Genomic DNA, 15,405 nt, shown 5'->3' on the forward strand with positions numbered 1-15,405 from the left:
AAGCAAAAAGACTGACAAGAACCCAGAGAAACCTCTGGAAAAAAAAAGAAGTAATGCTGGGAAGTAAGCACACACACACACACACACACACACACACACACACACACACACACACACACACACACGCACGCACGCACGCACGCACGCAAACACACACTTTGGCAGAGGACAGCCTGTCAGAATGCCAAAGAAACGACTCCTTGAGCTCTCGATAAATGTACTTCTGAAGTACTTCTGACAGGATAATGGCTTGCATGGAAAATATTGTCACAAGAGCAAACACACACACATACACACACACACACACACACACTGAAAGCCCCTTATTTATAATCCCATTTGTGAACATAAAAAAAAAGAAAATGGAAGGAAACACAGCACCACTGGTGTTAATTAAAGAGAATCATATTTTATGAAGCAATTCTCAGGAAGTAAGTGCAGCACTGACCCTCCAGCCCCACCCCAGACAGACAGACAGACAATGTCAAAGAAACTAACACATTGAAACCAGGGCATAGACCAGACCAGTCTGGGCTAGGAGCAACATCACCTTACTAGCAACACGTCTTAGCAACCCGTAAGTATGCCTGTGTTGTTGCCGTGTGGGGTTACTAGAGCACATCTGGGCCTTGGACAATGCTGGAGACACACACCCACACACACACACACACCCACACACACACACACATAAACTAACGCGCACACACGCACACACTGGTTTCTGTGGGTACTGATGCCCGAGTCACTGTGGTGGGAGGAAGCTTGTCATGCAGACCCCAAGACCTGGTGGGACAACGTTTGGCACTCCTGATTTTTTTTTTTTTTTTTTTTTTTCTTGACAATAATTCACGGCCGGTTTAGCCGATGAAGACCCTGTTTGAATTCTGGAGCACCACACGTTTTGCTTCCCAGACAACGGGCCAGTCAGAGAGAGAGAAGGCGGGTGGAGGAGTTAGGGGATTGAGGGAGGGGGTGAGCCAGAATCTGCCACTGGGACTTCTGGTGAACTCGGGTGCGAGACTAGCCTGGAGCACACAACCGCGCTAGGCTGGACTGGACTGTCGGATGTATAAATCAGGCCGGACGGTAAATTGGAGGGATCAGGGTGGATAACGGGATAACGGGGTAAATCAAAAGAGGAGCAAGTTGGCAAAGTAAACCAAATTGAACCTGACTTCTCTTAACGGGGCTGATGGATCGGAGCAGGCGCAGGACAAAACCACAGCGACGGCGGACGGGAAACGAGCAGGACGGTCGCCGCCAATCCGCTCGAGTCCCGTCGTCCGCAAACTTTACACTAAAAAAAATTGGGGTGTCGGGGGTGATTAGACAGACCACTGGAGGCGATGCTTAAGATTCCAGGATCACTGGCCAAGTGATGTTTGTGCACAGTTGTGCCTTCGGTACGCATGCACAGCAAAGTATGCGCAGAAGTGTGTATGTGTTGTGTTTTTTAAAAATAGCAAGAAAAGGTAAAGCTAAAAAAACAGGAAGAAGCCGCACTATAAAACCATGCTGCAGCAGGCAGTTACACAGGGAGGGTTGGTGGGGTGAGGTGGGGTTAGTTCACATGCATGGAAACACAGACAAGGCGCGTGTTGTCCAAAACAAAAATAATTTAAAAAACACGCACTCGAAATTAGAACCACAACATTTTGGACACAGAGAGACTTTGATCCAAACTTGTTTTGAGGCTACACGTGGCTAAAAAAAAAAAAGAAAGAAAGGAAGAAAAACAAAATAAAACAATTGGATCACATGCAGGTCGGCGCAAAACCGATCGATTCTACCTCATGGAGCCGACCACAAGCCATTTCGAGCCAAACCAGTCCAGTCTAGATCAGCATTGACTACAGACATGTCAGCAACATGTCGCCCCTCAGCGACACTGAGTCCACCTCTCACTGGGCAGGACTGAGCAGAGGGAGCAAAGCAGATTAGAAGGAGGCGCTTTTGGCGGAGGGGGTGTGGGGTGGGGGGGGGGTGAAAAAAAAAAAGTGAGGGACATTATACTACATTACCCAGCAGGCACCAGGTGGTGGCGGTGTGGAGAAATGCCATGGCAACGCCATGAGAGAAAACTGCCATGGCAACACCATAGCAACTGTGGCCTCATTTGCTCGCTGGTGGTGTGATACAGCCCAGACTTGCTACAGTGGCATGGTCGTCAGATACACACTTCAGTCACATCAGCACTAGTTAACATTGTTCATGAATTAGTTCATCAATTAATTGATCATCGTCATCATCGTCGTCATCATCATCAACAACAACAATCAGTCAGAAGGAGCAAGAACACAGTATCTACTGGTCTCTGTTTTTTTGCTAAGTGAGTGACAGACAGAGGCGTGAGCCGGTGGTAAAAATAAATAAATAAATAAATAAATAAATGAATAGTTTAAATAAATACAAACAAAGAAAAAAATCAAGGAGTGATTGGAGTTAAAAACAAGAGAAAAAGTCCATGGATGGGTTAAATAAAGAGTGGCATCATATGCAGTCATCATATGATTAAACAGAAATGAGAGGAGGGGAGTGGCGGGGTGGGGTGGGGGGTGGGGAGTGATCAAAGTTCATGAGCAGAAATCAGGGTGAGCAGGGGGGGAGCAGAAGCAGGCAGGAGGAAGCGAAAAAGAGGCAGCAGGCTGCGTGAGAAAAAAACAAAACTAAAGTGACAAAGTGGTGAAAAGGAACGTGTGGAAACGTAATGTTAGGTAGTACAAGAGGGGTGACAGACTGATAGCTATAGTAGATACAGATGAATAGAGAATTTAGACTTTTACTTGTCTTTTTTGTCACAGGCACTAATGTCTTCACAGTCATATAGGAGGAATCGAAATTCAAAAATGATTTCAGTGTCTAAGCTACAAAGCTAAAACATTTAAAACTATTTAATCTAACACTTCCTCCAAATATACCAAACTTAATATAGTATATATATATATACCTTTCTGTATATATATGTATATATTTATTTTGTACATATATATTTCTTTATAGATAAATGATAGAATTGAAATAATAATCGAATACAATAAAATATCTCAGTTAAATCACAGTATAACATGGTACATTTTCAAAAACATAGTATATTTTAATATATAATTTTTTTCTCAGCATAAAATAAAATAAATTAAACAAAATAAGCCAGAGGGTTCTTTTTTTTTTTTTTCAAGAGTCATTTCTGTTCATGCAGTCACAGACTTAAGTATTAGCGCCTCAACAGAAATCATTAACGTTCAATGACATAGCAGGTTTAAGCCCTGTTGATTGGTTAAAAAGTGACAGCGTTCTTCTACACAGGGAGCAGTCAAACTGTTGCAGGGCTGTTCCGCTGTCGAGCGACACGCGCTACCTTACTGACAAGGCGGCTGCCCCTGGGTCCTTAAGCATTTCTTTCTTTTTTTCTTCTTTTTCTTAATTAATCTCCCTACAGTTGAACTACACAACTCTCCCAGCACGAGTCTTTGAGAGTTTACTTAGCTAAAGCATGCAATGACTGTGGGGCATTCCAAAAAGATGGGAAACTTGCAGAAAAAACTCTTCTCAATAAATAAAGTCGGATTGTTTGGAAAACTGCCCCCCGGCCCCCCCGCTGCACAGAGCTTGCGGAAAGAGCAATCCATGTGCAGATAAAAGGTGCCCTCGCTAAAGGCAAAGGAGTTTAAGTGGGGACCGGAGGGTGGGGGGGCGGGCAATGGTGAAGGTCGACTAAGCCTTCGATCTGTGACGACATGTACAAACATAGTGCACAGTCCCTCGACAGGTCAACTTCCTTTCCTTCGTCTAGCCACGATCGACGGCGTTCCCGAAAAAGCTACAAAGTCTAAGAGTAGGTGTTCTTTTGCTACATCGTGTCAAAGCTACATTCAGCTACAACAGGAGAAGAGCTGGGCTGTGGCTGGTCTTAGGGTGAGAGATGAGGTGGGTACACACTGACCACGTGAAAAATGGCAGGTATGCGCTCCAATGTTGGCAACATTGGCACAGGTTTACACAGTAGATGGCTTTTTGCACAGCTTTTTTCAGAAGCTCCAGTGCTACAGTTCATTACTCCCTCTTGAACACATTGCATTAAGTATTCATATTGGTCAGCCAGAGCCAGGGTTGTGTTTGACTTTCACTCCTTTACTTTGACGAAGGTCCAATTAAACCAGATGAAATCTGTCCGGTGTGTGAGAAAATATCTCAAGTCTGACTCTGGCTGAAACATGAAATGACTTCAAACTCGAGGACAAACTGTTACAATGTCTCAGATGCAAACAGATGTGCCATTGCATCCCTGTCACATTGAAGGCGGGAATATTGCTCAAAGTCAAACAGTCACCTGATGATGTTGATAAAAGTAGTTATTACTGACTGCATTCAGCGAAGTCTCGGCTATTAAATGTATGTACCTGGAACTGCGACTCAAAGCGTTCACAGTATCCCCTTCAGTCTTGCCTGCCAAAAGGAAAACGGTTAGAGCAGAGGACCCTCAGCAAAAGTACGGACACAATCTGACTCTTGGTTTGCATTTAACTCTCCCTTCCATAACAGCAACATGAGCAAATATAAGCTGATTAGTTTTCTACATACCACCAAAGCGTGATATCTAAAGATTGTGCATTAAAAACATTGGCCACGTGGCTGAAAAATACAATGAAGAATTGTGCTTCAAGTGATCCATCATCTTCAAACTCTGCCGAGGTAGAGCAAAGTTGTGAACTAAAGTTAATCATCCCCCCCCGACCCAGCGTACTGCACTTGGGCTGAACCCTCCCTGCTTCCTTCAAATTAATCCTAACTGACCACTTTAATAAAAAAGAATAAAGTTCAAAGCTGCCCACCTCACTCTGCATCACTGAGCTAACAGTAATCTCAGCAGCCTCTTGCACAGTTACCTCAAAAGCATATTTGAATATAATGCAGCCATCTAGTGCCAATTAAAGATATTGCACCAATCATTCCCTTGATCCGCTTACATGAGATTGAGTCATGCATTGTGCACTAGCAGTAATAAAAGATGGAGCGTTATATATTGTTAAGACTATTTGAAATCCAATCTTTCTCAAAAGATTCCCGGGTAGAAATTTGGAACTGCTATTTAATCATTCCCACATCCAACACTAGCCACATCCAGCTTCTTCTTTATTAAAACACTAACACATTGAGCAAAAACAAATTGGTAGAAAAAAAGAAAGGTATGGAATAAAGGTTTGAAACAAAAGGCTACATAACAGAAACTCTGCTACATGTCTCTCTTTTCTTTTTTGTTCTTGTTCTTGTTCTTGGTTGGAACAAAAGTGACAAAAAAAATAAGCTCCAGAAGAAAGAAAAAAAGAAGTGGTTCCTCTTCAATTTTATTGGTTAAAAGGTTGGTCTATTAAAACATGACATCGTAGCTGTGACGTTGGTGGTCCTGGGGTAGAGCTAGATGGGTCTGATGGTGTCATGAGGTCACTGCGGGCCAATAAACAGTACTGTCCTTCCCGTCCAGGGGAAAGGTAATCTGGCAGGCCGAGTGCATGAGAGAGCCGACTGCATTGCTTTTTATTATCAACTGATTTACAAAAGGGAAGAATGGGGTTCATCTCCCCAACCACCACGAAGCAAGTCCACCAATCCAATCCAGTTCTAAAGTCATCAGCCAAAAAGGACTGGGATCAAAGTCTATCGACCAGACGCTGGTCTGGTTCGGGGGGGTGGGGGAGGAGGGGCGTGAGGGGGGTCCTCCACATCCCACTGAGGTGCATCTCAAAAGCCAGAGGGAGGGAGACGTTTGGAGCATATATCCGTGTGTGTGAGTGTGTGTGGCTGTCATGCATGTCTGTGCCTGTGTTTGTGTGTGTGTGTGTGTGTGTGTGTGTGTGTGTGTGTGTACAAATATGACATCATTACTCACAGGTTGGAGACTACTCTTAGCCACAGTTGTGACTCGGTAAGGGGAGGAGGAGCGCAGATGACATCACAAAGTTCAATTCTGAGCAGAGAAGAAGTTGGGGAGCTGCGGTCCCCGGCGGCGCAGCCTCGCCGTCGCTGACGTCGTCGTGGGAACCATCCGGATGGACGTAGCTCACCCTGGTGCGACGCCGCACTGTCGCCTTCACTAAAACGCGAACAATCGAGCGGGTGGCGGCAGAAGCGTCGCCGGTGGTCAGACTACCGTCTCTGTTCGCTCCCACCGCGATGGCCGCCAGTTGATTAGCGCTGGACACCGCTTTTCCGGCGTAGTAGTCCCTGCCCGCCGCCGCCGCCCCCACTGTGGTGCCGCCAAGGTCGCCGGTAGTGGCGTCGGTCGCTCCCACGTCTCCCCCTCTCCTCTCCCCCTGTCATACCTCACTCTCCAGGCTGGAGAAGTGGGCCGAACCCCTGCGCGAGCAGAGGCTCTTGGCTTTGAGTGGCAGGTGGGGGGAGTAGAACCTGCGAGGCTGGGGCACCGAGCGCAGTCTCTGGTACTGGAGCTTGGCACTGGAGGCCTGGGCCTGGCCCTGGCCCACCATCCCTACCACCAGCCCGGCCGGCGGCGAGACGGAGGACGAGGAGGGCGGCGGTGGGATGGGCATTGGGAGGGAGGTAGGAGACACGGACGGCTGCTGGGGAGGGGACGGCGAGGGCTGCGCCGGGTGGTCGGTGGGCGGCGTGCTGAGACTGAGGTTAGACTGGCTGCCGGATTTGGCCTGGAGAGAGTCCGGTTTCGGGGGCAAGGGCTTGGGCCGGGAGCCGCCGCTGAAGCTGTGGCAGTGGGGGAGAAGCTCCTCCTGGCTGCGGGAGAGCGCGGCGGAGCCCCTCTTGGAGTGGGAGGAATGGGCGTGGCCACGGGGGTGCGGGTAAGGGTGGGGGTGTGGGTAAAGGCTACAGGAGCAAATGGTGGCGTGCTCCGAGTCGCCCCCTCGGTCCCGACTTCGCCCTTTACTCTTCCCGCCGCCGCTCCGCCATTTTTTCTCCCCCTTGACAGGAATCTTGTCCATGGACCAGTACCGCCGGGGCGGCGGGAAGGCCGCGGGGGGCGGCGGCCAATGGGGGCCGAGTCCGCCGCTGCCGCCCCCCGATTCCCAACCGACTCCGTGGCCTGAACTCCACAAATCGGCAGGCGTCCATCCCTCGGCGCGGGTTCCCACCAAAGAATCGTCCCGACTGTTAACGCTGCCCCCTTTCTCTCTGGAGGGGTAGGTCCCGAAAAACCAGCCCCCGCCCCCAATTCCCCCGATCCCGCTGCCGCTACCGCCAACGCCCCCCTCCCAGTACCTTTCGAAACGACCAAACTCTCCGGACGAACCCTCGTCAGAGTAACTGTCCTCCACTCTGGCCCTGTCCCGCTCCGACTCGGACACCGTCCCCCGTCCGGCCCTCCTCCCCCGCCTTCCCGCCCGATCCCTCGTCCTTTCCTCCTCCTCCTCGTCCTCATCATCGTCGTCGTCCTGGTCGTCGGAGTCCCACTCGTGAAAGGTGAGCCCTTCCCTCGTCTGGTCCTTGTCCTTGTCGTAATGCATCAACAGGGGACGCCTCTCTCCCAGCCGACCGCCGTCCTCTCGGTCCATCCCTCCGCTTCTCCTGCGCTTGGACGACGAGAGCAGCGGGTGCAGAGAGGTCGGAGGGGTGTCGCCCTCCCCTCTTCCGTTCACCCAGAATTTGACGGAGGCGGGCAGTTTGTTGAGGTTGGGGTAGCGTCTACTGGGAGTGTGATGGCGGGAGCGTGAGGACTTGGGCCGCCTCTCCCTGCTCCGGCTGCTGTCCTCCTCCTCCCTGTCGTTGCTCTCGTCTATTCGGCCCCTCTCCCGATCCCATGAATCCCGCACTTTCTCCCCAAACGCGCTGCGGTACTGGGTGGAAAAGGAAGGGTAATCCTGCATTCCCTCCCTGTCTCCTTCAGCGTCTCCTTCCCTCTCCGGCTCTATGTCGCCCTCCTCTGGTTCGGAGCGTCTCCCCCCTGTCGACTTCTTCCTCTTCTTGGTCTTGAGCGCCTTCTTCTTTTTCTTTTTCCCCTTTCGACGCTTGCGTTCCCTTTCGCGCTCTCTTTCTCGCTCCTCCCTCTTTTTCTTCTTTTTGTTTTTCTTCTTCTTCTTCTTCTCTTTCTCCTTCTCTTTCCTCCTCTTCTTCTCCCTTTTCAGCCTTTCGGCGTCGCCCCCCCTCTCCCTCTCACTCCAGCTCGCCCACCACTCTTGGAGCTGAGACAGTTGACTCCCACCTCTCTCCCGCTCCCGCTCCCTGTCTCCCCAGGATGTGCGTGGTTTCCTGGGGGGTATCGGGGGCGGCAGGCGCCCGTGGCTGAGAGAACGCGGGCGAATGATTGAGCGTTCCCTCTCTCGCCCCCTTCCCAGGAGCAGACTCGACTCTTCCGTCAGCTCCTCGTCGTCGTCATCGTCGTCCTTTTCGTCCAGTCCCCCAGTCCTGTCCCGTGTGCTCCTGGACGAGCTGTAAGAATAGGTGGGAGAGGTCGAGCGGGACGACGAGGCAGACGAGGACGTGGACGTGGACGAGGTGGTGGACGAGGACGACGAGGACGTGTAGTGCAATGACGCGGAGGCAGATGGAGGGGTGTAAGAGGGGCTCAGGGGCACTGGCACAGGAAGTGAGAGCGGTGGAGAGAGGGGACGTGTCCTCCTTCCTCCTCCGTCTCTCACTTCGTCGCATGCTCCTCCCCTTCGCCCCAGAGGCAGAATGTTCTCGTAAAGCGGGCCCCCTGGTTCTTTGGGTTTCTTGGGTTTGCGCTTCCTCCAGAAGGATGAGGGGAGAGGGGGAGAGGGGTGTGCCAGCGGAGGTGTAGGAGGCAGAGGGGCTTGACTCTTGGGTGGCAATCTGGGCGTGCCCAGAGCCTTGACCACCCCTTTCCCCTGACCTCCGCTGCCACTTCCCACCACCCTCTTCCCCACCCCGTGGTCCATGCCCTTCTCCGAGTAGAAGGCAACACTGGCTGGAGGGGGCTGGGGGTGGCCCCTAGGCATAGTCTTGGGGGTCTGGGACCCTGCTTGCTGATCCATGCAGGGCCCCAGTCCCTCAGGGTCAATGGGACCATAGTATCTCTTATAACCATCAAGTCCCCCATCTCCTCCAGCAGTTGAAACCCAGTTGGGCGGGACTTTTTGAGCAAAAGGTCCCATGTCGGTGAGGCCCCCCGTCCTCACGGCCATCGGGTTGGTGGTGGCAGCAGACTTGGGCAGCCTCCACCGGTCTACCACTGCCAGTCTGCGGTCCGGACGGGGCAGGAAGGTGGAGCAAGGGAGAGGTGCGCCAGCGATCGGCGTGTTGGGCGGACCCAACGCCGTGCCAGCGTGCACCACGGTAGGAGGGGAGCCCGGCAAAGGCGTTTTGTAGAGTGGCTGTGGCTGCTGCTGCGGCTGCTGTTGCGTCATGGCCATGGCCGGATTGGTCATGGACGTCGCCACAATGTGCGGCTGAGACGGCACCGTGATCATCGCCGTGTGGTGATGAGTGGGCATAGATTTAGCTCCACCTGGCGCTGTTTCATCTTCAAAGCTACAGCAGCTGTACATGCCCTGAATAAAGGGGGATAAAAAAAAAATCAGAAACATGCAAAACTTTACTGACAAAGGACACATAAACATTTGTTTACAGAGGTAGCTGGATAAAAATATCACGGCACGCACATTTACAGAAATGTTATGAAGGAGAGGATTAGATGGCAATGAAATAATGTGCACAGCAATAAGTTTGCAGTTTTCAAAAGAAATGCAAGATTGCTTTTTTTCAGACAGACCACTATTCCTATTTATAGTGCCGTTTGCATTGTTTTCCTGATGAAATTGCATCCATAAATGCATAAATTACAAGCTACGAAATGGGGGGATAAATCTGTGATACCGCAATAATGGTATGCATATGGTGTAGGATGGTGTTGTCAAGGTCACAGTCAAAGGACCAGGATATCCAGGGTGGGAGCAACATTGAATTTCAATTAATCTCCTGAATTGACTGAGTGAAATTGAATTGACCCTGGACCTCACACATTCCAACAGTCTCACTAGGTAACAGATAAGACTGAACACAGGCAGAGGCACGCTTTCTTACACGTGTGCACGCACGGTGACATGCGCAGCACGTTTCACTGCTCAAGTTCAACGAAGTTCAGTTGAAGTACGGCAGAGAGAAAGAGAAGGGTGAACTTTGGCGAGGCTATGCTGCCATCCAACTTCGACAAAAACACTCACCCTGCTGATGGCCAGGAGAAAATCCAGTTTGCCCGAACTGGTGGCCATGCAATGGCGCAGCTTCCAGTAGATCAGGTGCTCCCAAGCAAACACCAGTAAACTGAGGCCCATGGCCACCAGAAGCATGTAGAACACACCGGCCATGTTGTCGATGTCCAGCTTGCTGCTCATCACCTCAATTTTGTCATTGTGGCAGATACCAGACAGCCATAGACGCTCCAGCATCTCTATCTCATCTGCAGGGGGCGATAAAATGGGAATGGAGTGGGAGGAAAAAAGATGAGAAGAATGGTATTGTTGTTAGAGGGTAGGGTACTGTAGATAGATAGATAGATAGATAGATAGATAGATAGATAGATACTCCATTATTCAAGGTGAATCTCTGAGGTCAAAGGTCAGTAATTTAAAAAAACATCAAGGTCCCCAAAGCAACAAAGGAGGAGAGAAAAAAGCGACGGAAGAAAGTCCAAAACAATGAAGCAGCCCGGCGAGCTAAAGCAGCGCCGACAACCTAATCTCAACGTTGTAACCCCAAGTAAATGAGGGGAAGGAGGAGGGGGACAGGCCAAAAGCCGGAATACGATGAACAAGCGCGGAGGAGACGGAGAGGGAGAAAGGCAATGAGACAGCTGGGAAGAATATTTACCAAGCCAAAGGGGGAGGAAAGGAGATTCTTTCACAATCATGTTGGGGTGGGTGGGGGTGGGGGTGAGACAGACGGAGACGGACGGTGCGGCTGGAAGAAGGGATGCAGAGACGGAGGAGAGAGTGTGATTGTGTCATTATGACAAACAGCGGGGACGCCGTTGGCCTTGAGGAGGGCGGGACCAGGCAGGCAGGCAGGCAGGCGGAGGGAAAAAAAGGTGGAGGAAGGTGGAGCTGATGGCAAAGGACATAGACAGAAGGCAGAAGGACAAGATCATAATCATTTAATTGTGCTGGTGGAGGAGGAGGACTGGTCAGAATCTCCATCAAGGAGCTGAGCTCTGGGGTTCTGAGGGGTGGGGTTGGGGTGGGGGCACCAGGAAGCGGCGAGGAGACGGCTTCCCAACAACATCTGTGATCTCAGCGGCCTCGTGAATCCAGGCTGCCGCGCTGAACCCTGCAATTGGCTGCGCAGGTTTTTGCCGCTGTAACCATGGCAACCGAGCAGCTGGGCGACGCAGCCCGCGAGTCAGGGAGCACCTCCGAGAGGATCGTCACCACAGCGCTCTGTTACATTAACAGCAGCTTTACAGGAGGGGCCGCATCTGAAGGCCACGTTTTCCTGCCTGTTACCGGCCGGAAATAATTATTTCCCTCCAAAAAGGGTTTCAAAAGCAGAGTTTCAAAAACCTAATGACAAGTCCTGCAGACTGGCAGCAGCGCTGCAGCGCCCGGGCTTCTCACTCGTGTCATCATTAGCCGAGCTTGAGTGGCTAAGACGAAGCTGACTCTGTCATCTGTGTAATTTAGCTAATGTGTCTTCTGTAGAACATCATTAACCAATCAGCTGCGGCCTACAGCTACGGCGGCAGACGACTCGAGTGCGAGTGCAGACGACTGGCAGCCGCCAGAGAAGGAATGGGTGAGATCACACTGCCACGTAACATACTGAAAGGGCCGGTGTGTAAAATTTGGCTTGGGTTATGATTTATACATTGGTTAAAAAGCTTAGTATATTATTATACTGCACACACAAACATTAATGAAAGTGTATACTCGCAGTACAATAAAATTATTTTGGAATGGTTATCATATACACAGTCAGCCAAAAAAAAAAAATGTATGCACACATTAGGGAAAGAAAAAACTTGCATAAATATTTCAATACCAAATTTATTCAGACATAATGAGATCAACACAACTTACATTTGGCCTCTGCAATTACAAGAGGTGCTCAAAGTAGTGACTGTTGGCCTCCTGACATTTATGTGTAGGGCAAATCACCGCTTGTGACCTCAACACTTGTTAACACTACATTCATGAGGGTAGCGCCATCTGTTGGGAAAACATTGTACAACAGTACACAGAGTTGTCATTTAATCAGATAAAAATATATTGATATGTATACGTATAGAAGTACTTATATAAATTAAATATTTATGCAGGTTTTTCTTTTCCAGATGTGTGTATGCATTATTTCGGCTGACTCTGTATGTACGAAGATACAGTCAGCCTGACAGCTGCCTCAATATGAAACGCACTGTCACAGTTGGGCTTCCTTAAAAATGTTTACACACTGGACCTTTGAAGACTTAAGGTTCCGCTTTTTTTTTTTTTATTAGCAGCTTCAGTAAACCCCTGCTAACGAGTTGCAGCTGTGCCTTACTAACGTCTCACTGGGTTTTTTTTTTTTGTTTTCCACATGAAGACGTCCTCCTTCTTGTTGCTCCAGCTCTGACTGTCGTCTCCTGGCACTCTCAGCCTCTGTCCTCTTTATATGCCATCTCTCCGAACAGACGGCGCCCCGTTCTCTTCCTCTCTCAGACCTCTTTTTTTTTTTTTTTGCGATGGCAGGTGTCTCCAGCGCTCTGTCACCTACCCCCTCTCTAGCTCCCCCCCACAAAGAAAACACTGTCAGGTGTGTAGAATCCAAACTCCACCTCTGTTTGTTCCTGACAGGTCAAGTCGGGTCGGCCTGGCAGCGAGCAAACACAGAGCTGGCACTCACCAGGCAGACGTTACTTAACAAGCCAGACTTTCCGGTGTGTGTGTGTGTGTGTGTGTGTGTGTATGTGTGAGTGTGTGTGAGTGTGCTGGCCTGTGCAATGTTCCAGATGTGGCACGGTGCCATGCGTGTTGAGAGCTTGCAGAGCTATGCAGTAGTAAACCGTGGCCTGCGACTGGCCTGGGCAATTTTACCACAGCGTGGCAAAGCTCACTGTCTTTTTTTATTTTATTATTTTTTTTACTGGTTGGAAAAAAAAAAAAAAAAAACTACACCCTGCCGGCAAGGGGAGCATCAAACCCAGCCTCTATTTTTTCATATCTACGCAATGAATAATATATTTCTTGGAATCAAAACCCTGATCCTGTGCAAAAAAAAAATAAAAAAAAAATAGGAGGTTTTGATAAGAGGGGGGAGGGGCAGACGAGGAGGGGGTGGGTCTTGCCACTCAGCAGTTTTGCCTTTATCAGAAAACAAGTTGTATTAGGTTCAATGGAGCGGCTCACCAAGCCGCCCGCATGACTCACCCAGAGCAGCAACAGGAAGAGCACACACACACACACACACACACACACACACACACACACACACACACACACACACACACACACACACACACACACACACACACACACACGGCAGGGTAGTGAGGATAGCACGAAAATAGTAGTAAAATGATGGGAGTCAAAGCAGCAGGGGAGCAGTAATGATTTAACACTGTGACATGATTTAGCCCGGCCCCAAGGTGGCGCCGAGTCCTTGAGACGCGGGCCGATTGTTAAAAGATGCAGCACTCACTTGGAGGGACGTCGAGTGTGAGGACACACACACACGCACACACACACACACACAGACACACAGCATCCAAACAAACTAATCCTCTTCCTCTGTAATCCACTCCAACAATGGCCGGCCTACAACTGGAACCCTGGGCGTTTGACACCGCCCCTGTAACGGGAACCGTCCCTGGAACGATAGCTGGAGGCGAGGGGAGGAGTGGCGGAGGGGCTGCAGATACCCGGCGAGGCCGCGGCGCATGTTAGCGCCGCTGCTTTTCTCGCCAAAAAAAGAAAAACACACCATGCACACATGCAATTTTTCTTTTTTTTTTTGCAGGGTCCAACTGCTGGACCTCAGTGGCTCCTCCCCATTTCCATTCCAATAGATCTTGGCAACAAATTGGCATTATCAGGGCGCGAGTGGCTAGACTGCGTGCGTGCCAGGAACAGAGGGGCTTTGTCTGCCACGGCCGCAAGTAAGAGCTGATTTAAAACCTTGAGGAGATGCAGAGCGAGCGAGCGAGCGCCACTCGATTGAGACAATAAATGCGTGCGGTGAACTGAGGGCAAAACAAAACAGGAAAAGCAAGTCGGGCATTAGAGCAAAATGAGTGAGAAGATCGTCCCCGGTTAGTACAAGGAAACTTCATTTGATTAATCCTGGACTGAGGCATCAGTCCAGTCATTCAATTATCTGATTTCTCTCCTGCATCACATCTCCTCCTCCTCCTCCTCCTCTTCTTCTTCTTTTTCCTCCTCTCTCTTTGCCCATCACACTTCCTGTTCAGGCTGTTTTTTTCTTCCGAGCGTTTTTTCTCCGAATTTCCTTTCCTCATATTTCTCTCTGCCACGTGTCAGCCTCAGCTAATCTGTCATAAGTGTAAGTCTGTCAGCGCGCACGTTGTTATTTCAACTGTATTGACACGCACGGGCGTGCAACTAAATCCAGGCAAGAAAAACATTTAAAAAAAAAAGGGGGGGGAACAGGTTTAGAAGACTGAACACAAAAGCCGAGTCCCCGCTTTAAAATAAACCAACACCGTCCTCCTTCTCCTTCTCCTTCCTCTCCTCCTCCTCCCCAATTCCCGTTTTTTATTTCCCCCTCCTCTCCGGCAGCCAATAAAGAGACTGAAAACCTCTTTACTATCACCATCAGCTCCCTCCAACACACCATTACTCCCAGTCTGTCAAAGTCAAAACACCTCGGAGCCATTCCTCTCCTCCTCCATGCACTTTATATTCCTCCGTGCACTCACTCCTCAGCGCTCCGCTCTCATCCATCTGCCCTTGCGTCCTCCATCCGTGGCCCTACTTTGTGCGACGCTGTCACTCATTTCTTTAATCCCGACCTTCCTGTCGCCCCTCCATTGTCCTAATTATTTTCGTCCCCCACCTCCACCCCCCTCCGCCACCGCCTCCGTCCCAACGCGTCTCTTACCATCTCCTACCAGCTGCAGCAGCGCCAGGTCGAGAGGACGTTTCCAACGTGAGTTTTTGTGCAGGGCGATACCGTAGCCTGTGGTGGCAAAAACCTTCCCCGAGCCTATGGTCATCACCTGGGACCAACACACAGCAGATGAAGTCAAGTCAAGTCAAGTCAAGTTTATATGTATAGCACAATTCAACGCGAGGTAATTCAGAGTGCTTTACAGAGACAATAAAAACAGCAAAGCATTAATAAAATACCATACAATAAAAATGGGAAAAAAGACAATAAAATATAATACGGCAAGTAAGGAAAATTTTAATCTATGACAACACTGCAGTGAGCAATAACATTTTCAGCCCTGATCTAAAGGCACCAACAGGTTGAGCAGACCTCAGATCT

At 49.8% G+C, this 15,405-nt stretch overlaps 1 protein-coding gene across 1 annotated transcript in view; it reads right to left on the reverse strand.

Moving 5' to 3' along the window:
* Nucleotides 1-4,419: 4,419 nt before the first annotated feature.
* Nucleotides 4,420-15,405, reverse strand: part of grin2db (glutamate receptor, ionotropic, N-methyl D-aspartate 2D, b) — a 50,463-nt gene continuing 39,477 nt past the window's right edge. The window contains exons 14-18 of the mRNA XM_076041252.1: nt 15,016-15,133; nt 10,149-10,384; nt 6,323-9,476; nt 6,060-6,241; nt 4,420-4,443 (exon numbers count right to left, since the gene is read on the reverse strand). Of these exons, the coding sequence (XP_075897367.1) occupies nt 4,420-4,443; nt 6,060-6,241; nt 6,323-9,476; nt 10,149-10,384; nt 15,016-15,133 (3,714 nt within the window). The remainder of the gene's footprint in view (nt 4,444-6,059; nt 6,242-6,322; nt 9,477-10,148; nt 10,385-15,015; nt 15,134-15,405) is intronic.

Source organism: Nelusetta ayraudi, unplaced genomic scaffold (assembly GCF_046127955.1).
Source record: "Nelusetta ayraudi isolate G7.1 ecotype Tasmania unplaced genomic scaffold, CSIRO-AGI_Nayr_v1 ptg000063l, whole genome shotgun sequence".
Lineage (NCBI taxonomy): Eukaryota > Metazoa > Chordata > Actinopteri > Tetraodontiformes > Monacanthidae > Nelusetta > Nelusetta ayraudi.